This window comes from Exophiala viscosa, assembly GCF_022695815.1.
Source record: "Exophiala viscosa unplaced genomic scaffold EDD37scaffold_2, whole genome shotgun sequence".
Lineage (NCBI taxonomy): Eukaryota > Fungi > Ascomycota > Eurotiomycetes > Chaetothyriales > Herpotrichiellaceae > Exophiala > Exophiala viscosa.
Genome location: NW_026944354.1, coordinates 278,361 through 298,804, shown reverse-complemented (window position 1 = coordinate 298,804; position 20,444 = coordinate 278,361). Strand labels below are relative to the sequence as shown.

General features: G+C 51.7%; 11 protein-coding genes across 11 annotated transcripts; 5 read left to right on the top strand and 6 right to left on the bottom strand.

The window, feature by feature from the left end:
- Window positions 1–174: 174 nt before the first annotated feature.
- Window positions 175–1,799, top strand: EDD37DRAFT_223250 (DNA polymerase kappa subunit). Its single transcript, XM_062810437.1, has 2 exons — window positions 175–560; window positions 611–1,799. Exons 1-2 carry the CDS (start codon window positions 224–226, stop codon window positions 1,606–1,608), a joined length of 1,335 nt encoding a protein of 444 aa, XP_062672522.1. The 5' UTR covers window positions 175–223; the 3' UTR covers window positions 1,609–1,799.
- Window positions 1,800–1,861: 62 nt separating this feature from the next.
- Window positions 1,862–2,990, bottom strand: EDD37DRAFT_223258 (uncharacterized protein). Its single transcript, XM_062810438.1, has one exon. It carries the CDS (start codon window positions 2,891–2,893, stop codon window positions 2,114–2,116), a length of 780 nt encoding a protein of 259 aa, XP_062672521.1. The 5' UTR covers window positions 2,894–2,990; the 3' UTR covers window positions 1,862–2,113.
- A 1,243-nt stretch (window positions 2,991–4,233) lies between these two features.
- Window positions 4,234–7,248, top strand: EDD37DRAFT_223236 (WSC domain-containing protein). The gene is made up of 4 exons (XM_062810436.1): window positions 4,234–4,626; window positions 4,673–6,130; window positions 6,181–7,114; window positions 7,168–7,248. The coding sequence occupies exons 1-3, from the start codon at window positions 4,458–4,460 to the stop codon at window positions 7,047–7,049; spliced, it is 2,496 nt and encodes an 831-aa protein (XP_062672520.1). The 5' UTR covers window positions 4,234–4,457; the 3' UTR covers window positions 7,050–7,114; window positions 7,168–7,248.
- A 1,390-nt stretch (window positions 7,249–8,638) lies between these two features.
- Window positions 8,639–9,082, bottom strand: EDD37DRAFT_646342 (uncharacterized protein; the record flags this gene model as incomplete). Its single annotated transcript, XM_062817724.1, has 2 exons — window positions 8,639–8,817; window positions 8,866–9,082. The coding sequence occupies 2 exons, from the start codon at window positions 9,080–9,082 to the stop codon at window positions 8,639–8,641; spliced, it is 396 nt and encodes a 131-aa protein (XP_062672519.1).
- A 452-nt stretch (window positions 9,083–9,534) lies between these two features.
- EDD37DRAFT_646341 (PINIT domain-containing protein) lies at window positions 9,535–11,401 on the top strand (the record flags this gene model as incomplete). The annotated part of the gene is made up of 6 exons (XM_062817723.1): window positions 9,535–9,679; window positions 9,745–9,954; window positions 10,005–10,076; window positions 10,130–10,449; window positions 10,545–10,650; window positions 10,698–11,401. 6 exons carry the CDS (start codon window positions 9,535–9,537, stop codon window positions 11,399–11,401), a joined length of 1,557 nt encoding a protein of 518 aa, XP_062672518.1.
- Window positions 11,402–11,588: 187 nt separating this feature from the next.
- On the bottom strand, window positions 11,589–13,094 carry EDD37DRAFT_222903 (uncharacterized protein). Its single transcript, XM_062810433.1, has 2 exons — window positions 12,473–13,094; window positions 11,589–12,405 (listed from the first exon to the last, which is right to left on the bottom strand). Exons 1-2 carry the CDS (start codon window positions 12,882–12,884, stop codon window positions 11,777–11,779), a joined length of 1,041 nt encoding a protein of 346 aa, XP_062672517.1. The 5' UTR covers window positions 12,885–13,094; the 3' UTR covers window positions 11,589–11,776.
- Window position 13,095: 1 nt separating this feature from the next.
- Window positions 13,096–14,372, top strand: EDD37DRAFT_223138 (methyltransferase domain-containing protein). Its single transcript, XM_062810435.1, has 2 exons — window positions 13,096–13,236; window positions 13,296–14,372. The coding sequence occupies exons 1-2, from the start codon at window positions 13,175–13,177 to the stop codon at window positions 14,146–14,148; spliced, it is 915 nt and encodes a 304-aa protein (XP_062672516.1). The 5' UTR covers window positions 13,096–13,174; the 3' UTR covers window positions 14,149–14,372.
- EDD37DRAFT_222824 (signal recognition particle receptor) lies at window positions 14,216–16,366 on the bottom strand. The gene has a single exon (XM_062810432.1). It carries the CDS (start codon window positions 16,242–16,244, stop codon window positions 14,283–14,285), a length of 1,962 nt encoding a protein of 653 aa, XP_062672515.1. The 5' UTR covers window positions 16,245–16,366; the 3' UTR covers window positions 14,216–14,282.
- EDD37DRAFT_620162 (uncharacterized protein) lies at window positions 16,320–17,665 on the bottom strand. The gene is made up of 3 exons (XM_062815895.1): window positions 17,226–17,665; window positions 16,981–17,133; window positions 16,320–16,870 (listed from the first exon to the last, which is right to left on the bottom strand). The coding sequence occupies exons 1-3, from the start codon at window positions 17,438–17,440 to the stop codon at window positions 16,702–16,704; spliced, it is 537 nt and encodes a 178-aa protein (XP_062672514.1). The 5' UTR covers window positions 17,441–17,665; the 3' UTR covers window positions 16,320–16,701.
- A 173-nt stretch (window positions 17,666–17,838) lies between these two features.
- On the top strand, window positions 17,839–18,296 carry EDD37DRAFT_646336 (NADH dehydrogenase 1 alpha subcomplex 2; the record flags this gene model as incomplete). Its single annotated transcript, XM_062817722.1, has 4 exons — window positions 17,839–17,924; window positions 17,987–18,093; window positions 18,153–18,185; window positions 18,241–18,296. The coding sequence occupies 4 exons, from the start codon at window positions 17,839–17,841 to the stop codon at window positions 18,294–18,296; spliced, it is 282 nt and encodes a 93-aa protein (XP_062672513.1).
- Window positions 18,209–20,328, bottom strand: EDD37DRAFT_223036 (uncharacterized protein). Its single transcript, XM_062810434.1, has 3 exons — window positions 20,192–20,328; window positions 19,389–20,126; window positions 18,209–19,338 (listed from the first exon to the last, which is right to left on the bottom strand). The coding sequence occupies exons 1-3, from the start codon at window positions 20,246–20,248 to the stop codon at window positions 18,529–18,531; spliced, it is 1,605 nt and encodes a 534-aa protein (XP_062672512.1). The 5' UTR covers window positions 20,249–20,328; the 3' UTR covers window positions 18,209–18,528.
- Window positions 20,329–20,444: the final 116 nt, after the last annotated feature.

The window sequence follows — 20,444 nt, the reverse complement described above, 5'->3', positions numbered from 1 at the left end:
GTAGCTACAGCCTTGATGTATGATCACTCACATTAAAACAAACAGCATAGGTGTCGTTGGATTGAGTTCAATGGGTAGTGGTGTCCTAGGCGCTGAGTGCAACTGAGCGAGGTTCGGACAAACCGCGGATAAATTGGCCCATTCACCTGTTCGTCCAACGTATCCCATGCCTGCGACACTCCGTCGTACGGACAGGCCAGTGAGGCCGTGAATAGGAGACACAATGTTAAGCGGCATTCTTCTCTTCAATCAGAAGGGTGAGAATCTCATCTTTCGAGCATTCCGCCCCGACTGTCGCCCTCGACTCGCGGACATCTTTCGCATTCAGGTCATCTCAAACGCTCAAGTCAGATCACCCATCCTCACTCTAGGCTCGACCACGTTCAGCCATGTCAAGCACGAGAACATCTACATCGTGGCGGTCACGAAGAGCAATGCCAATGCCGCCGTGGTGTTCGAATTTCTTTACAGATTCGTAGCCCTTGGGAAGCAGTACTTTGGGAAGTTCGATGAGGAGGCTGTTAAGAACAATTTCGTCCTCATTTATGAACTACTCGATGGTACGCGAACGAATTGAACGTTGCAGGAGTCTGACTGACAGATATCACAGAGATCCTCGACTTTGGATACCCTCAAAACACCGATGTCGACATTCTCAAAATGTACATTACTCCTGACAATATCTCCTCCGCAATTCGTTCCGTGTCCGCCGCACCAAGCGATACATCCAAAATCACAATGCAAGCAACGGGTGCTCAGTCCTGGCGAAGAGCGGATATCAAATACCGCAAGAATGAAGCCTTCGTGGATGTCATTGAAGACGTGAATCTTCTCATGAGCGCTACCGGAACCGTGCTAAGAGCCGATGTGTCGGGCCAGATCGTCATGCGAGCATACCTCACTGGAACCCCAGAATGCAAATTCGGCCTGAACGATCAACTGGTCATCGGCCAAATCACTCACGGTGTGGATGGTCCAATCGGCAACCAGGAGGGCAATCGCAAGGCCACTCGAGCGGCCGCGGGATCTGTAACCTTGGAAGACTGTCAGTTCCACCAGTGTGTCCAGCTGGGCAAGTTCGAGACAGATCGAACGATCTCTTTCGTCCCACCGGACGGCGAATTTGAACTCATGCGGTATCGGGCCGTCGAAAACGTCAACCTCCCCTTCAAGGTACACGCTATTGTCCGCGAAGTCGGCACCACAAAGGTGGAATACAGCATCGCCGTCAAAGCCAACTACGGGAGCAAGCTGTTCGCGACCAACGTGGTGATCCGAATACCTACACCACTCAATACTGCCAGCATTACTGAACGAACCACCCAAGGCAAAGCCAAGTACGAGCCGGAAAACAACTGCATAGTATGGAAGATCGCGCGCTTTACTGGAGGGAGCGAGTTTGTGCTGAGCGCCGAGGCACACTTGACCAGCATGACCAACCAGAAGGCGTGGTCGCGACCACCGTTGAGCATGAACTTCTCGTTGCTCATGTTCACTAGTTCAGGACTGTTAGTCCGATATCTCAAGGTCTTCGAGAAGAACAATTACAGCAGTGTTAAGTGGGTTCGATACATGACCAAGGCTGGAAGTTATGAAGTTCGATTCTGATAGAGTCGACACTCACGTTACCTCTCCCACTGAAAGAGGCTAAGAGCTGAATCAGGGGGTGTGACTCCCTTGATCAATGAACATTGCCCTGTCGCCGCCTTGGTTCGGTGCCCAATTTGCTTGCGCCATGCGCCGCTGAGTGAAACATCAATGAGCTGATGACTACCCTCGAGCAGATAGTCAGGCTGCAACTGCAAGGCAAATCAAGCGATTCCTACCTACGCTCAATTGCGCCCAAGAGAAGCGGGTTTCTGTCGTGCAACCGACCAGCGCGACGCTCTACTGCGACTTCCTCTTCGGAAGGAATCGGTAGAAATCGGTCAATTCAGACAGAACCATACCAGCGGTCAGATCGCGGATCGCGGTAATATCAGACAGTCTGATGGAAATCTCCGGCATGAAGCATGGTAAATCTGGTAATTCTATGGATGGCCAGCTCGCTGGAGCTGGCAGAAGATTTTCATACAGGCAAGAATGGTTGGTAGGTCCAAAGCGGACGGTGCAACTACCAACTCGAAATGTCCAAATCTGTTCTCGAGATTCTCCCTCCTCTTCGGAGACCTACGTTGCCTTCTCCTACTAAAAGACTCCACCGCGTGCCGAGGCTGTCTTTGTCCTTACCCAGTTTCCTCGCACACTCATTCCAGTCACGTTTTGAAAGCCTTAATTTCTCGAGTACGGTCTCTACCAGCATTCTATCATCGTCAATCGTCCAGTCAGGGTCGTCCAATGATGGGGACGCCCCGTATGCAGAGTCTCTGTCTGAGTACGTATTGACCGGACTCATGACGGGCATGTTGAAGTCTGCCTTCTCCTCTGGAGGAGTATCAAGGGCGCGAAAGTCGTCGGCTGATAGACCCATAGGTATTGACAAGGGAATCTTCCGTCGTCTTTTGGGCGTACGTATCGGTTGTGGTGTTTGCGGACAGTTTTCCATTAATGTGTCTGAGAACTCCTGTGGGGCGGCATCTTGTTCGAAGTAACTCCGGCGCCGTTTCTTTGAGCTTCTTGGTGGTGGTAGAAGTATCACTGGTGCGGGTGTAGATTGATCTGGTATTTTGAATGGATCCTGCCATTCGCGTGGTAATACAGCGGCGGGTAGCTGTGTCGACGAAGGGCCACCTAAGACGGCCTGTAGAGCGCGACAGCTCGAGGACAGCGGGCTCGGGCGCGCTTGTATAGAATGTTGTGGTTGATATGAAGTGAAGGAGGGCAGCTTTGGCCTCTGTGGTCTTGCATCGGGGTGCTGTCCTCCGTCACAGGAGAAAGCAGAGGGCAGTAACATTGCGCCGAGTTAGGGTCAATGCGCCGCTGGTGACGTGCGGGTTGCTGTAAATGCGCCGGAGTCTATTTCGAACCGTTTTGGGCGCGAACGATGAAAGTGACCGTACGAAGTCTGTCGCGCACGGGTATTGGAGCTCCGAATGGGTTGTTATAATGAATGCGATAGTGTGAGGGAGTCAATACTGGCGGTGAGGGATGAAAACGGAGACCGCAGAGGGAGTAAATCCAGAGGGTAAGCAAAGGATGCAGGAAGGTGCGAAGAGGTGGAGCGAGGCAACAGGCGCCGGGAAGGGACGGCGGGACGGTCACCTGCAGTGCATTACGGAGTATATTGTGTGTAGACTACGGAGTAAGCTTAGGGCCAAGGAGGTGACCCCCTGGTGTCGACTTGAACCTCCTCGTGCCTCTTCTAGTTCAATAGCTATCCCCCTCGCTAAAGATAAGGAGCTATATGTGGTATAACTTCCTTTGTCATCTGACCATCTGATCCTGTAAAGAGCTATGTACATGTTCGAGGTCCTCGTTATCGAGTCACTGGGAGCTTGATGGAATAGCTTTGTTTGCTGGCTACTCCCGATGAGCCGCCATATGTCCGATCTGTGACTCGTGGGTCAAAGTGCCAAATGATCTCCAAACGGCCATGCAGCTTGCTGTCAACCTTGTTCCTGGTGTCTCCATCGAAAAGGGCAAATCAATATCTCTCGATTGGCGTCGGAGAATATTGTCTATCAAACACCTGGTCAAAGCCTATAATTTCAAGACACTTGCGACGGAGGGAGACGGGAAGCTTGCGTCAACTTCAAGCCCATGATGAATTGGCGAACAGCTCGACCCAAGTTCCTTGATCTCCCTGAATTCTTCCTTTGCCGAATCGGAGCTTGGAAAACGCGCCAAAAAGGGCGACGCGTCGACACGATACTAGAAAGGGTAAGGCGTGATTCATCACATGACTGCTTTCGCGGCGACCTCATCTCGCTTCATTGTCTGCGCCTGATCTGGCCTTGTCCTCATATTTTTTCTGATCAACTTAATCATACATCATCGAGCCTCGGTCATGCGTACCAGTATAGAGCTAGGAGAGCCAAGAGTCCTCCGCTGATACACCTATCTATGTGACTATATGTGTTGAAGCCTCAATGCACAGAATGGGTGACCCGATATTGGCACAAACAATACCATAGGTTGACTCATTTCCCCTGCATTCCTGAACCAAGCCTCGACTTGCGAACAAAGACGCTCTTCCACTTCTCCATCTCTCATCCACGTGTGCAAGTCTGCATGCAATCTCTCACCCCTTCATTCTTTGTCGTTGTTTGCATTCCCCAGTCAGGTGCTTGCGCCATCTTTTTGCTGCAAGCCCATAGGTAGGTGAGAACGATACCTTATAATGAAATGGCAGCTGGTCGGAGCAAGCCTTGCCAATTGCGGCCAATATACGTCCCAAGGCAGTCATGTTCTCTCTTTGATGTCGGCTTGAGAGGACAAAATCATACCATGCTCGCCCGGTTCTTCTCTTCTTCCTCAGGTTTGGGCTTTTCGTTGCAAGACTCCGTCAAGTCGCAAAGATGGCAAACTTCCAACATGCGCTGTTGGCAATCTTTCTCAGCTTGAGCTTTGGCAATGTCGACGCCTTCTGGCGTATGCGCTGTGGTACTGTCCAGGTTGGACGAGTCGATCCCATCATCTCGCCTGGTGGAGTTTCCGGTCATGCTCATACTATTGCTGGAGCTAGCAGTAAGTGCATGCACAGAAGTACCGGACGCGTACTAACGATGGCCAGATATCAACACCACGTCGACCTATGATAGCCTCCAAGCCTCTTTCTGCACCTCATGCGAGATCCAGGCGGACAAAAGCGCTTATTGGACCCCTCAGATGTATTATCGACATCGTAACGGCACATTCGAAGACGTCCCTCACGATGGTACCGTCGTCTATTATCTTGACCGTGGTAATGACGTAGCCAACATTAAGCCTTTCCCTAAAGGCATTCGTATGCTTTCTGGAGACGCTGCCGCCAGAGCATATGACAATACCACTATGACGTGGGATGGATCAAATCCTGTATCCGGTCGAGTCAGCTTCGCCTGCCTATCCAGCGCAGAAGGAATTCCAGAAACGCCAGCCCTCAACCAGACCGACTGCGACGAGGGCCTGCGTGCTCAAATACAATTTCAGAGTTGTTGGGATGGCGTCAATCTGTACAAATCTGACCAGAGCCACATGGACTATCTGTCAGGCGTGGACAATGGTAATTGCTCCCCGACCCATCCAGTACTCCTTCCCTCCCTGTTCTTCGAGGTCATCTACTTTCCCAACGAGATCGACCAGACCGACGGCGGCTATTTTGTGTTTGGTCAGGGAGACACTACTGGCTATGGTTTCCACGGCGACTTCTTGAACGGATGGGACACTACAGTCCTTGAAGCTGCCATGTCCGAATGCATGGGTCCAAACGCGACCAACGATGGTGTCACTACCGCGTGTCCTGCGCTGGCCGCTGTCGATGACCAATATTTCGACATCAACTGCCCACTACAACCACCAGTCATCGACGAAAAAGTCACTGGCCTGCTCAACGTCCTGCCCGGCTGCAACCCGCCGACCGGCGGCCCAGCACGCGCCACACAGAACATCTGCCCGATCCAGCCGTACTACGAGAACATCACGAACCTCGACTACAAGAACCGTTCAGTCGCCACGCCTGGTGACGTGATCGCCGACTGGACGTATGTGGGCTGCGCGTTAGACGATAGCACTCCCCGACCCCTTGTCGGTGACTACTACACCAATGCCACCGGCATGAGCATAGAGACTTGCACAGCGTGGTGCGGCCAGAAAGGCTACTATTACGCCGGTTTGGAGGATTCGTCTGGCTGTTACTGCGGCAGTGCGCTCAACTGGCCCATCCAGAACCAGACTGTCTGCACCCAGCAGGACTACATGGCCTGCGCGGGCGACCTGTTCGAGTTCTGCGGCGGGTTCCAACTCATGCAGATCTGGAGTTCTAATTCGTACACGGGCCCGTCGATCAAAGGGCTCCCCGTGGTTGGAAACACGACATTGACGGTCGCCAATGGCACCATCGCAACATATCAGGGCTGCTACAAGGAGGCCGTCGGGGGTCGAGCCTTGACAGGAAAGTCATACATCAACGACACGACCATGACGATCGAGGTCTGCGCCGCGTTCTGCGCAGACGGAGGCTACGACCTTTTCGGTACCGAGTATGCTGATGGTAAGCCTTCGCGATCTCTATCGTTATGACATCGTACTGATTTGTGGTAGAATGCTATTGCGACAACAGCATCTCAACCTCGTCAATCCCGCAGAACGACTGCGATATGCTTTGCGCTGCCGACGAGACCGAGTTCTGCGGTAGCGGTGGCATATTGTCCGTCTGGTCTCTGCCAGGGTACATCGCGACGAGTTCCTCTTCATCTGGCACAAGCCCGACAACGCCGCTCGCCACCAACATCTCGTACATAGGCTGCTATTCGGACGGGGCAGTACGGGCTTTGCCGTCCATCTCCGAGGGAACAAAGATGACCGTCGACGAGTGCGCGCAGGCTGCGCAGAGTCAGAACCTGGCGTACTTCGGCTTGGAGTTCGCCTCGCAATGTTATGGCGGCAGCGTGCTCAGCTCGACTTCCACGCTCCTCGATGCCTCGTCTTGCAATATGCAGTGCGCGGGCAACAGTACTGAAACCTGCGGCGGACCTAACGCTCTCTCGCTCTACAATAACACGGCGTACGTCAAACCTTACAATCCGAACCCGGTGGATGTGTCGGGCAACACGGGGACCCAGTACAGTTACATGGGATGCTACCTGGAGGGTATTGGGAACAGAGCCTTGGGATCTACTGCCAAGTATACATCCGTCCAGGTCAACAATGGCAGCTTGACCGTGGAGTGGTGTGCGTCGTACTGTTTCGCCAACGCGTACGCCTACATGGGCGTCGAGGATAATTACCAGTGCTTCTGCAACAATGCCGGACCGATCAATAATGCTACCCTGTCTACGAACCCGGATGCGGACTGTGATATGAGCTGCGCCGGAAATCCGAAGGAGATTTGTGGTGGGGATAGCACATTGAACATTTACCACTTGGCGAGCAATAGTAAGAGACGTGGATTGAGGTCGCTGACTTGGTAGGACGTGGTGATGAAGCTTGACCAGGGGATTGGTCGAAAGTGGGCTAGGGCAGAGGAAAGCAAGAGGTATCATGCTTTGGATTTCTTTTCCTTCAGTATTTACTTATTTGCTTCACTAGTCTATACAAGGAATCTCAAGAAAAATGATCGGAATGGCTGTTTCTGTTCGCCGCCTAGACAAAGTCAATGCGAGTTGGGGCCGAATGAATGCCAGCGGTCAGTGACGGCCGACGAGCAGTGAAACCGGACGCCCGGGGTGCCTTTGTCGTCACCATCGGCATCGCTGCCTTCCTGCTGACCTAGGCTCTTCACAGATGTAGCTGGTTACCGCTCGACCTCTAATCTGATGTGTCTCGTTGGAGATCATGGGCCTTCTGATTCACAAGAGCTAATCATCCAACGATGTGGATGGAGGACGCCGTCGACATATCGAGTAGAGACGTCCATTTGTGCACGAGGGGCCGACTCGAGCAGGAAGTGCCAATCCTCTGGAGATCGACTTCACGCGTCATATACCAAGGCAGTCATAGGAACACTAAGGACGCATTCAGTGCGAAGTCCATGGAGCAGGAAATCTAAATGGTATTGTGGCTACTCAACTAACTCTGCCCTTGTGATTCCCTTTTTGTCTGCCCTGTCTTCGGCCTGAAAGGAAGGTCTTGCTGCCAGTATTCATCATGTGTCGCCCACCACCGCAATAAACAGTCATATTCCCATCCCTAATTGCCGGCTTTGCTATGTCGAAGCGCACGGTACTTTGGTATGATGACTTTTGCCCAATCACGAACGATTTTGGAGTTTCTTCCAAAAAATCTGTCCACGCATGGCTCGTGGAAGGGTACCCACCGCGACGCTATGTTGAGATTTCCATATAGTACAGGCGTACCCTCCATCCACACTTGTTTGCAAACTCTGAGAAATTGTGCCGAGCAACCGCCACTGTCAATGAAGTAGGCGTCGTCCAAAAGCTGATCCTAGGAGATGTTGTCCATCTCGGCCTCGGTAAGTTTCCCAGTTGAGCGTTTGAGACTGATATCGTTGAGTGAGGGGTCGGACGAGCAGAGAAAGACAAGGGTATCGCTGTCATTGACGAGGAGCTCCCGGTATATTTTATCGAGGATTTCTGGAGGATAGTTGAGAAAGCCCATGGGACCAGTGGGCTGTCGGCGGCGTACTACCGAGAGATCAGCCATTGTGGTGAGCGTGACTTTTTGTCGATGCTGTAATATGGTGATTGCTTGAGATTGTGTCTTGTTGGAGTCGTGATGCAAACGAGTGCTTAAGAGTAGATTTGAAGGCAACCTGATGATATGGCGAGAGGACCAGACGACAGTACAACTGATGTTGTATGCAAATATAGCAATGAAAGACTGCTCAAAGATATCTGTAAGTCTGCTTGGTTACAATCGGTATGGAAGTTTTGGCAGGTTTTCGGAAGGATGAAATAGAGCGACGTGTTTCCCTCAGCGCTCTTTCCATGGTTGTATGAGGCAGTCATCATAGTCGTTGGCAGTCGTACAGGCGCAAATGGCAAGGGCCGATCATGCAGCTTTGTTGTTCAAAGTTTGCTCCTGTCCAAAATGGCTTCCTTCATCGTTTGCTCTTCTTGGTCGCCATCTTTGCCTTCCTCGCACGTTCGGAAGCGAAGACCATGGAGTTCCTAGGCTTCCTCTTGGACACCTTGTGCGCTTTGCGACTAATAGACCGGGCCTTGTCCGAACGAGATTTGCTAGGCTTCATGCTGACACCCTCACCATCGAGCTCCATCTCTGTGTTCGAATGAGTATATGTTGCATGAATCTGAGAAGTATACGAACCTTCGGAACCACCATTGGTAGACTGTTCACCTCCTTCTTCTCGAGGTGTGCTGTCGACTTCCATAGTCTTGTCTTCGGTCACACGAGGCTTCGCTGCCAGCTCTTGCAATTTCGCAGAAAGTCTTGCCGTTCGAGCATCATGGGCGGGACCAAATATTTTCTTGCGCAAGATCCGGTGATTCTTTTTCGTGTCGGAGGCTCTGGCTGATTTGGCCATCTTGGAAGGAGGATTGGACTGCGAGATGTCTCCTTTACGAGGTCAAGAGAAATCCTGTGGTAAAGTCAAGGTTGGGCGTGGTTTTCGCTAAGCAGAGGGCAAGTATTTTTTTTTGAGATGCCCGTAAAGTGACCGGACCGAAGTTTTGCAAGCGATAAAATGGGCAAGGATGGGCACCGGGCACTGGGCACTGACTCCATAGAGAAAATCTGTGGAGATAAGCGCCACTATTGATGCATCCGCCAGTCGAATGTCATTCATTCACTTCTCTTGGTACTACTCACTTCCAACTTCAACGCCGTCCATTCCATGCCGTGGGAATGGAGCGCATCTGGGCTGTTCACTGTGCCCCTGCTCGCTCACTCATAAACATGTTCGTCTATCACCGATAGTACCATCCTTCTGTTACACTACACCAAGTTCGAAACCTGCCCTCGAGGCCAACGTTCACCATGGCTGGATATGCGCATGATCAGATACAGGTCATGGTGGCTGAAGTAAAGAAAATGACTGTGGAAAAATTGAAAACACTTCTCAGAACTGAGGGGCTACCGGTGTCTGGAGTGAAGAGTGAACTACAGATAAGGACTATCGCACGTACGGCACCGCCTGCAAAGCCTTGCACTCCTGCCTCGACACAGCCTGACCTTGACCTCGAACAGACATCGAAAAACTGCGCAACGCAAATGATCAATTTGGCTTGAATAGAGTACGAGGCAATATTGGAGGCATTCGTCCCTCACCTTTCAACGACCGCCAGTACCTTCCTCCACCTTACTCTGCGCATACCCCGAACGCTTCAGCTTCTCCTCAGTTTACGTCCCCCAATGCCTCTTACAATATGTCTTCGACCAATACGTCCTTTCCGCCGAGTGAGAATGGGATTCCTTAACGCGGCAGACACATATCTGACAGAACCCAGGTCGCATAACTTTCAAACGATCGCCCTTCTACACAATAATGCGACCGCTGTCCCAGACGCTAGAATGTAAAGGTGAATTATGATCATCTCGACTGTCGATTGACATTCATTGACACGATGCGCAGCCAGAGAAACGACTCGAGATACAGCCCGCCTCTCAGTGGCGCTACCGCAGCAGGTCATTGATCAATTGGAACAAGACTCATCATGTCGAATCATGGTATTTTGTGCCTCGGAAGGTTTCCAACCCTTTTCCAGAGAGTCTGAGATCGCATTTCCCCATAACGTGGAGCTCAAATGCAATCAAGATGAGTGGAAAGGCAACTTGCGCGGTCTGAAGAACAGGCCTGGCTCGACAAAACCGGCTGATATTACCCATCTCATACGAAAAAAGCCCGCCAACTATCCAAATACCGTGGAGATGGTGTACGCTCTTACGACCAAGGTGTGCCAGAACTTCTACTTCCCCTTTCCCCCTCCATTTGCGTGTCCGATCTCTAAGTCAAGAATCATCATGCTTATCAGGCAAAACCCGTACAGAAGTTTTACCTTGTGGTCAACCTGGTACAACAAAAATCCATTGACTCCTTGGTTTCCGAGATTCGACGAGGGCGGGTGATTAGCAAGGAACAGGTCTTACGAGAAAGTGAGTATTCTATACTTCCGAATTGAATGCTTGCTAACATGCTCCAGTGCGATCGAAGGCAGACGACCCTGACATCGTGGCGACATCAAGCGTGCTCTCTCTGAAAGATCCTGTCGCATACACCAGAATAAGCACACCTTGCCGTTCCACCGGGTGCAATCACAACCAGTGTTTCGATGCAGGCTGTTTTCTTCAATTGCAAGAGCAGGCGCCAACGTGGACATGCCCAATCTGTAACAAAGTGGCCTTCTGGGAAAATCTGGTGATGGACCAATATGTTAATGACATATTGAATGCCACACCGGGCGATACAGAAGCCGTCACGGTACAACCAGATGGCCAATGGTCAATTCAAAAGGATGCGGAGACAACCACGAATCGTAAATCAAATCCGACGCCTAGTGACGACGAGGATGACGATGACGACGATGATCTAGTCGAGATTGCCGGCGAAAGATCCGAGATACGTCCTAAGGTCGAGACGCTCACCCCCAGCAGTGTCCGGACACCGCCGTTATCTTCCAGAGCAGAGTCAAATGCCCCGTCAGGCATCAGGTCTTCGAATAAACGGTCTCGAGAGGACGTCATTGATCTCACTCTCAGCGATGACGAGGGACCAGCAACAAAACAGCCGAGACTGCCAGCTCCTTCGTCTGTCCCATCAACATCACGACCTCCGGATCGATTCCGCTTCCAATTGCCCCCTCCGAGCTCATCACCCGAGTACGACAGATACAACTCAACATTCTAATATTGTGTTCTTCTTCATTCAGCATTTAGCGGCGGAGTTATGGCGACAATGGGTTGAAAAGAGCTGGCAAATGCATTACGATTGGGATGGCGCCACATGCCTCCTCAGGTCAGAGTCTGGTGGATTGGAGCGTGCGAAGTGCACCCACAGAAGTGAGCGTGGAAAGACTCAATGAGGTCGTATGTCATGATTGTATTGCCACGACACGAGAAGGAATCTGGGCGAAAGGAGCCGCAAATCGACTCAGGAGTATGTGTATATTAATGAGCATTCACGTCGACAAAGCGGGGCGGTCACGATCGCTCAGATACTTCTTGGACAGACACTAAAAAGTCACTGCACAGCATGCATTCACCATGACGGGTTCGGACAACATCACCTCTTCACAAGTACCGCACATACAGTCCACCTTTTGGCTTGCTGCTTATCCTCACCTGACCGAATCGGGAGCCATGGTCGGCAAACACCATTGGCGTCGATTTCGAAAACACTTGCGGCTTTCAGTCGACCCTGGACTGCTCGAAGTTCTTCATCCTCGTCTTCGTCTTCATCGCCCGCCTGGTCTTCTTGCGTCCACTCCCCAGTCGCGATTTGAAAAAAGCCTCTCACTATTGCTCGTCCGGTATGAAAGCCTGCAAGAACGAATGCGCAAGCATTTTCCTGCGAGGAGTCGAGGTAGTGTAATATCGTCTTGACCAGGTTGACGTGCTGGGAAGGCATCCACAGACAGTCTGCGATGATGATTCGGTCGAACGTCTCCGGCTGCTCGGGCGCCAGCTTGCCATAGTGGTTTGGCAGATACATCTTGGTTGTTCCCCACGTGTATCCGAAGACATTAACGACAGATTTCGAACTGGTGTGATCCGACCCTGTTCTCTCTAGAACGTTTTCTCTGACGTTCTGCTCGATCGCACCCATTGTCAGGGCAGGAGATGAAGGATGGTCCGTGATAGTCACGTTCGCAGCGCCAGACAGCGCAGATATTAAGGATGGCAGAGCGGTTCCTGCCGGGGCCATGTTAGGAGATTTCTTGGGGTATGAGGCTCATGACCTACGTCGTGTCTCACGTACCAGCACCCAACTCGAGCAGTCTTTTCCCTCTTACATCCCAGTATCGGCTGTCCCAATCCACTGGGCTATGTGTTGTTGCATCCTGGCTACTGGCGCACTCGATGGCATCCGCGGCAATGACACCTGCATTCCACAGGTAATGCGCAAACAATTTTCTGCCTTCTTCGACGTCGGGATGCGATGGAATGCGCAATGGGATCTTGCCGAAGCCGGGAGAGTCGTATACTACGCTCTGACCGGGCGTACCGTGGCTGTTTTGTGTATCGTCGGTAAAGAGGTTTGAAAGTGCGGACTCGAAGATGTCCTCTGTCTCTGGCGCTGCGCGGAGGGGAGCGCACACGCGAGAAGGGAACATTGTGGGACCGCAAGGTCTCAGTAGGTTTGGTTTAAGGCGTGAGAGGGCTGGTCGCATGTGCGAGCCAACCTACGACATCTCCAAGCTCCGCAAGTCGCTCAACAGTCTTAAGGCCATGTCGAGTGCAGGGAAGAGAATTGATGCAGACGCAGAAAAGTGGTCGATGGAATTGCAATGAGGCCTGACCTCCGCAGTGAAATGCGGGGTTGACATTGAGATAAGATTAGATAAAGAAATATTTCTCTTCGATGACCTGACTTGCTGTCTTCAGAGTCGACATCGCATGTCTATTTTGCTTGAGCAGCATTCTCGCCCCTAGGTAAGAGGTAGGGGACTTCCACCGCAAGATGCCCTCGCCCTCAAGCCAGCCCACACATCTCGACCCAAGTGAGCTCGGAACGAAGGAGTAGTGAGTGCGTTCCCTCAATCGCCAAACCAGGTTTCCCAGAGATATCTAACGGGCAAAAGTTGGGACAAGTACTACCAGAACGATCTTGACAATGCAGACGTCGAAGACGATGACGACGAAGAAGATGAGGACCCGCCAGACCCATCTGATCTAGAATCATGGTTCGACGACGTTGGCGCACCAGCAAAGACTCTCGAATTCTTGACGTCCGAGACGTTCCCACTGTCACCTAATTACAATCACTCTGGCTCTGGCTTCAAGAGCCCATCACATCAGCCGAGTGTTCTTGACCTTGGCACGGGCAATGGAAGCGCCTTGTTCGCACTGCGTCTCGAAGGAGAGTACTTAGGCCGTATGGTCGGCGTGGATTACTCGAGGCAGAGCGTTGAGTTGGCGAAGAAACTTGCCCGTCAATATGTTTGTACCTCGAAATCCGACGAAGGCGTGGCCGCGAACGTGGACTCGGAGGCCAGTGATACAGGGGAAGAGGAGATCTCTTTCAAAATCCTAGACCTCATTCACGACACCCCAGGCGAACAAGAGTGGTGGCCGTCCGCGGAGGGTGGATTCGACCTGGTTCTCGACAAGGGGACATTCGATGCGATTTCTCTTTCATCGGCGACGGTACTCGATCATGCGACAAACCATGAGCGGAGGATCTGTGAGATGTACCCAGCAAAAGTTCTAGGGATGGTCAAGCCGGGAGGCTTTCTTCTGGTGACAAGCTGTAATTGGACGGAGGACGAGGTCGTCTCGTGGTTTACGAACGCTGACTTGAGAGGAACTACGACGGGAAAGTTTGACGTATATGACAGAGTCAGATACCGTGTCTTCGAGTTTGGAGGGCAGAAAGGACAGGGAGTGGCGAGCATGTGCTTCAGGAAGACAGAGACAGCTGGTGAAAGTCAATAACATTCATCTGACTACCCCAGGTGTTAACCAAATCGATTCGCTAATCGCGTATCATGGCGGAGCAGAGCTGTACTGCACAGCACAGCACATCTGCAGCATGCGTAGGCAAAAGGAGTTACACTCAATGCCGGTTCCTAACTCATCAACATGTTCACGGCCCATGGGACGGATAATTGTCGCAAGTCGCCGTAGTGCTGGCCAACGCCAATAAATTGCACAGGCACAGACGTTGCGTGCACCAGACTTATCATGGTACCAATGCCCGACCCAACCGTGTCGATCTTGGACACAATGAAGCCATCGAGCTTCCGGTTCTTTCCCAGTGCTTTGGTAAAATTCTGTGCCTGCCCGACCGAATCGTTTCCAACCAGAGCCTCCGCCACCTGGAGAATCAAGTCTGGCTGTGCAAAGTCGACGAGCTTCTCCAGAGACGCCATCAGTTGCGTGTTAGTATGCGCTCGGCCAGCCGTGTCGATCAAAACAACTTGATAGTCGTTAGCAGCCGCAAATGTGACCGCATCTTTCGCCACGTTGGCGGCATCCTTGCCGTAGCCGCGTTCATAGATATTGACTGCTCCCAGGTTCTCGCGCTCAGTGAGCTCTTTCAGATTGCGCACATGCACATTCAATTGCTCTACTGCGCCGGATCTGAAGGTGTCACCGGCTGCAATGAGGACGCGGTAGTTGTTTTGCAACAAAAAATAGCAGAGCTTGGACAGATTGGTCGATTTGCCGACACCGTTGACGCCCAGGATGGTGATGACAAAAGGTCGAGGTTTCGCCTTGGAGCCTGACGGGTTCGCGACGGTCTCGATCTGCTGGAGAAGATCCAGAGATGATCTGGGGGTGAGGATTTTCCGTAGAGAATTCTCCAGGGCCGGCTTCAAAGCAGCATCGATTGACTCGAACGCGGCTGTCTTTTTACCAACCATTTCTTCCTCAACGCTGCGACATAATCGAACTGCAGCCTCCCGAGCGACGTTGTTGTTGATGAGATGTTCTTCCATAGACTTCAAAGGCTTGTCGAGGTCTTCCTTGGTCAAGGTCTTTCCGCCAACAATGTTTCTGAAGTACCCTGAGATCGCTCCGAATCTAGAGCCACCGGTTCCATTCGTGTCGGCTTTGCTAGCGTTCGCTTCATTCAGAATATTCGTCACTTCGTCACCAAGATCCTTGAGGACGAATTGACCCTGCTTGTTCTTGGTACCCCAACTTTCCTGACTGATTGCTTCTGGTGGCGGAGACCGGACACCTGCGTCACCGTTCGTCTCTGCATCAGTAGCCGAGTAATCGAGGTTCATGCCATCCGCCTCGTCAGCCATGCCATCCGGACCCCAGACTCGTCCTCTCTTCGTCGATGTTCTTGCTTGCGGTGTCGGTCGTCTTGCCTCATCTCCAGAAGACGCATTTGCAGACACAGCATTGGCAGCTTTTCTCGCACGTCTGGAACCTTTACTGCCCGGTCTTGCCTTCTCTGTCAACAGATGTCCTGGAAGTGGTGTAGTCGGACGGGAGGTATCCGGTGATTGAACGGGAGTACTCTGCAAAGAGTCTCCGTTCACCGCTGGCACAGCTCTAGGCTGCGCCTTCAGAAGCTGAGGTAGTTCTGGTGGTGGCGGTCCTCCAGTGTCTGCTTTTTCTGCATTCGTCTTCTTCCCTTCCTGCACCTCGACTCGGGGAGGTTGTGCGGTGACTGCTCCACCTGTGCTTTGATCGAGTCGGCGCAACTCCTCGTCGAAATATTTGTCGAACGGGTATTTTTGTGCAGCATAGTCCAGCTCTTCCAACTGCCCTCTGTAAACTTCGACAAAGAGGGTTCGGATATCGTCGAGTAACTTGTCAACCCAGGTAAGGTGGAGCAGAGACTGGTAGACAGCCACAAAGATTAGACCGAGATCTTTAACCAAGGTGTATTTCAGAGTATATTTGTCGTGCTTGTACGTGGGATTGCTCGAATTCGTTACCGATGGGCGCACTTTCTCCTCAATGAAGACATCGTTGATCAGATTATTGACGGCGGTTGCGCCGATGGACGAGGTTGACCTTGACCAGAGGACAACGCCGGAAGTGGTAAGGACTTCGAAGGCGTCCAGCATTTTGTAGCGACAGCAATTCTTTCTTGGGGGCCCAGACACAAATCACCTCACGAAAAGCCGGCGCAATAGAGACAAGGCATTTGTGATACTCTCCAACTCGAGGACAGTGACGTCCATGGTGGGCTGCGCCAGGATACTACTTCACCGTATATGGAGACTACGGCGAAGCATTATAGATGTTAGGTCTTGCTTTGTCAGGCAACAAGCACATGGTGCTGAAGCCGTCGCTGATAACGAGGTTTCACAGAGGGGAGTAGTCCATGCTAGACCTGAGTAGATGACTGATAGTGATTCACATTCACAAGATGTCAGTCTTCGGAGACCTTTTGTTTTATTGTATACCAGGCGTCGGGAGCACAGGACCTCCACTATATCCAAGGTCACAGCTCAACAGTCCAGTCAAGATACAGCCTACTCTGCTCCTACTCTCCTGCCTTGACCCAGAAAACATAGTTGATCATATCTTCTGCTCAGCCTTCGTCTCTAGCTTCTTGGCTGGAGCTACCACATCCTTCTCCATTTCCTTCAAGGCTCCCTCTGTGCCCTTTTGTGATTGCTGGTACAGGAAGATTCGAGCGCATTGAATCGTGCCAACAATGAACAGGGCGAAGTTCACTGCTGCAAGCCTATACAATCAGAGAGAGACATGTCAGCCAATTCATGTCATGAGCGCATAACCCGCCCCAGAGGGACATGGGTATCAGACAGCACCACCTGACGGGAGGAGAACACCTACAGCACGTTTCTTGGCTTAATGACGAAGCACCATCTAGTCCAGATAGATCCGGTTGCCATAAGAGCCAAATTCTGCGTCAAAGACAATTTCTCTGGTGGTCGGAGAAAGTCCGTAGCACCGGCGAGGACGACGCCCCATTTCATAACGGGAGCCCTGTATATGAAGATCCATAATCAGCATGACTGCCTCTTTGGTACTCTCGGTCATCGCAAGGTATGCAGATGTAGTGTGTCGGCTTATCATACCAGAAATGTACCGTCCGAATACCAACTTCGCTAGTCCATAATCTCTGGAAAATGCTTTGCTGCGCGGCCGGCGCTCCTTCAACCGCCGGGTTCGCAGCGGTACCCTGATATCGTCGGAAGATGGTGTTTCGGAACTGGAAGGGAGTACGCGATGCCGTAGACGAAGTCTGTCTGGCGGTTTGTTGCGCAAAGCGCATACCGAAGCGGGCGGACATGGCGAGGGTAATCAGGTCGTGAGATCTGGTGTCTGGTCTTCGATCTTACGGCCAGTGGATCCTCTGCGACGGCGACGGCGACGAAGAGGGAGAGGAGAGTGTCGCCTTGGTGTTGTAGAGACAGTAGATGTAGAGGTGAGAAGGAATATGAGTAACTCGAATCAAGGCAAGGTTTCGGAGTTTGAGGTGAGGAGTTAGTTGAATTGGGGATGGTTGACGGTCTTTGCCCGCTCCGAAAGTGCCCATTTGCACACTGCATCTGCACATCTTCAACCACGCCAAGCTAGATTCAGTAGCGCTTGGGGAACAACTGCGTTTCCAGATTGTGACAAGGCTACCAAGCTGCGCCTGTGCCATTGTACGGCTTCAAAGGAGACCTTGAACACGAGAAGCCGGCCATGGCCAGCAAATACGCATTCACTCAAGGCCTTCGTGAGCTGCGGTTCCATCTCTGCAGTTCAGGTCAGGGAAGCGAAGCAGCAAGGTATTTCCACGAGACTATGGACCAAACCAGCTGTTGCGCACGATCACTGACTACGTGATCAGATCATTCCTTAAGCGCGCATATCCCACAATGAAGCATCACAACCCCAGTACCCCGATTTTAATACGAGAAGCTACGGGTGTAGAGCCAAAAGTGTGGGCGAGATATGGTACGAGGAGCATTGCCTCATGATTGCTGTATAAGCGGGAAAGCTGATTGTTCGCACAGGACTCGGAAAAGAGAAAGTAGAGTCATTATCGGGTGAGCTTTGCCAGTGTCCCGACATCGACTGCCGCAGCTGACCGAGTTACCGCAGGACTTTCGGCCAAGGAGATCGAAGACAAAGTCACCACGCTCGTGAAGAGCGAATAGACAGGAAAGCAAGAAAAGACAGGGAATATGCTGCAGGCATTTCATTCTCGCCCGAACACTATCAGATCGACGAAGCGACCTTTTCCAAAAGGAAGCCAACACTGAGCACATCCCAGGAGTGCTGTCTGTATAGGGACAGGATACAACTGTACATATAACACATCGCAAAACCGAGGTCGCTCGATATTTGAAACATGACACAGAGTGCTCAGAGCATCACGTATTCAGCTACTTATCGAATCCCAGTATAATAAACGAGCAGCCGCAGTGATCGTTGCTGAACCCTGGCCATGGCTCGTTCACCCCATTCTACTTCCTGCGTGAATTGAGGATATGGTCTCAAAGTCTCGATTGCAATCCTCAACGGTGCAGCCATTATCTTTGGGCCTTGATCGACCATCTTGTCCAGCATACAATATTCTACCGACTGGAGAATATTCCGGGCAGGAGCCGCAAAGTCCGCGCGGTGTTGTAGAGGAGGAAGATCAAAGACGTCTCCCTTGCAGTTCATCAGCGATCGTAGTCTGCCCATGGCCGAATCTGGATCGACTTCATCCTCTACCCTACCCAAAGTGGCAAAAGTGAGCTTGAGCTCGTTCATCAGACGATACAGCTGGACCATCCCGTGCCATAGCATCGTCTGGACAGACCAATGTACCATGACGCAATTTGCGATGGCCAGGTTTGGAAAGTGGAAGGCCACTGGGGAAAGGCTTTCGTCGTAATCATTGCTGCTTGTGTCGTCTGGCAATGGTTCGGGCCAGTAGAAAGGCCCAGAAATGGTCTCCCTCTGGCTCTCTGAAAGCATGTCCAATTCTCGATCCATCTTCCAGCAATGAGGAATCATGTGCAGTGCTAGTTCCAGCTGTCCGTCAATGTCCAGATGTGGAAACATGTCAGCTTGTCTTAGCAGTCCAGGAGCAAGTGCCAGATAGCCGTATACCCGGTCAAACCATGTTTTCGGTTCACTGCGCCAGGGAGTCTCACGCCAAGCAGGCTCGGAGAGGAAAGTGCCTACTTTTTGATCCAATGCGTACAAGACCTGTGTTCGTGTCAGACCGCAAAAGTCATGATATGGGATGGCCAAGTTACCCCTTGTATGCGGAAATGCACAAAAATCTGATGTCCCAAGCCTTCGGTATGAGCTTCGGGACCTCGAGTTTTCACAAGTGTCTCGCAACCTCGTGTGTGACTGATGTAAGCGTTCTTGGAGTCACCCGGACACTGGCTCATCTCATAAGTTGCGAGTGCGATGCAGGCAGCCAGCGTTTGATCATGGAGCATCAGCTCTGGATCCCAGAGGGCCTTTTGAAGTTGATGGAGTCCGTGGTTGTATAACTTCAGGCTCTCATATTTCAAGGACTGATCGTTGTATACATCGCTCAGCTTTGCTAGGCATAAAGCCATTGTGGAGAACTCCAGAGCAGATGTCATGTAAGTAAGTTCTGGAAGACGTAACAGCCACATCCTCCGCCGCATTAGCCCGACATTTCCTTCAGGCAGATGCAGGTGCAGATATTCCTGGAGCAGCTGCTGTCGGATGGCGGGAGTTGCAGACACTTGCCGATCTGGAGAAAATAGGGCTGTGACTTGGCCAGATTTACCAATGGCGGTAGGCTGGTCTGGACATGCATCGAAACCTTTCAATGTGTTTCGAAGATGAACGGACTGTTTCTCGACAGGGGGACCCGCCCCCTTCCCCGCAACCGGCTTGAGGTTGTTCTCAACTTGAGGTGTTTTGTGAGTGATAAATATGGGGTACTGTCTGTAACCAGGACACTCCCGCCTCGACTTGATGCATTGAGCGCAAACCGGTCGCTCGAGCCCGCACTGTGCAATTTGGCTCCAGTCAGCTTTTCGACTCTGCAGCAGGTGAAGTCGATGGAGAGCATTACAGCGATCTTACGCTTTCTGCAGGTGGCACAGCCTCGGCTTCGAGCGATACCAACCATCTATGCTGGGCACTGATAGCCGGAAAATGGAATATCTGCAGTGTTGGATACAAGCGGCGGTGGTGGAAGCAGTGAGATGAAAACGTAGTAAGCAAGAGAAGGCTGGAGGTGATGGGATGAATTTGGATCAAATAGGTCCATGTCGCGAAGAGAAAGACTGATCAACCAGTTGGGACCAGGGTGGGCATATCACTGA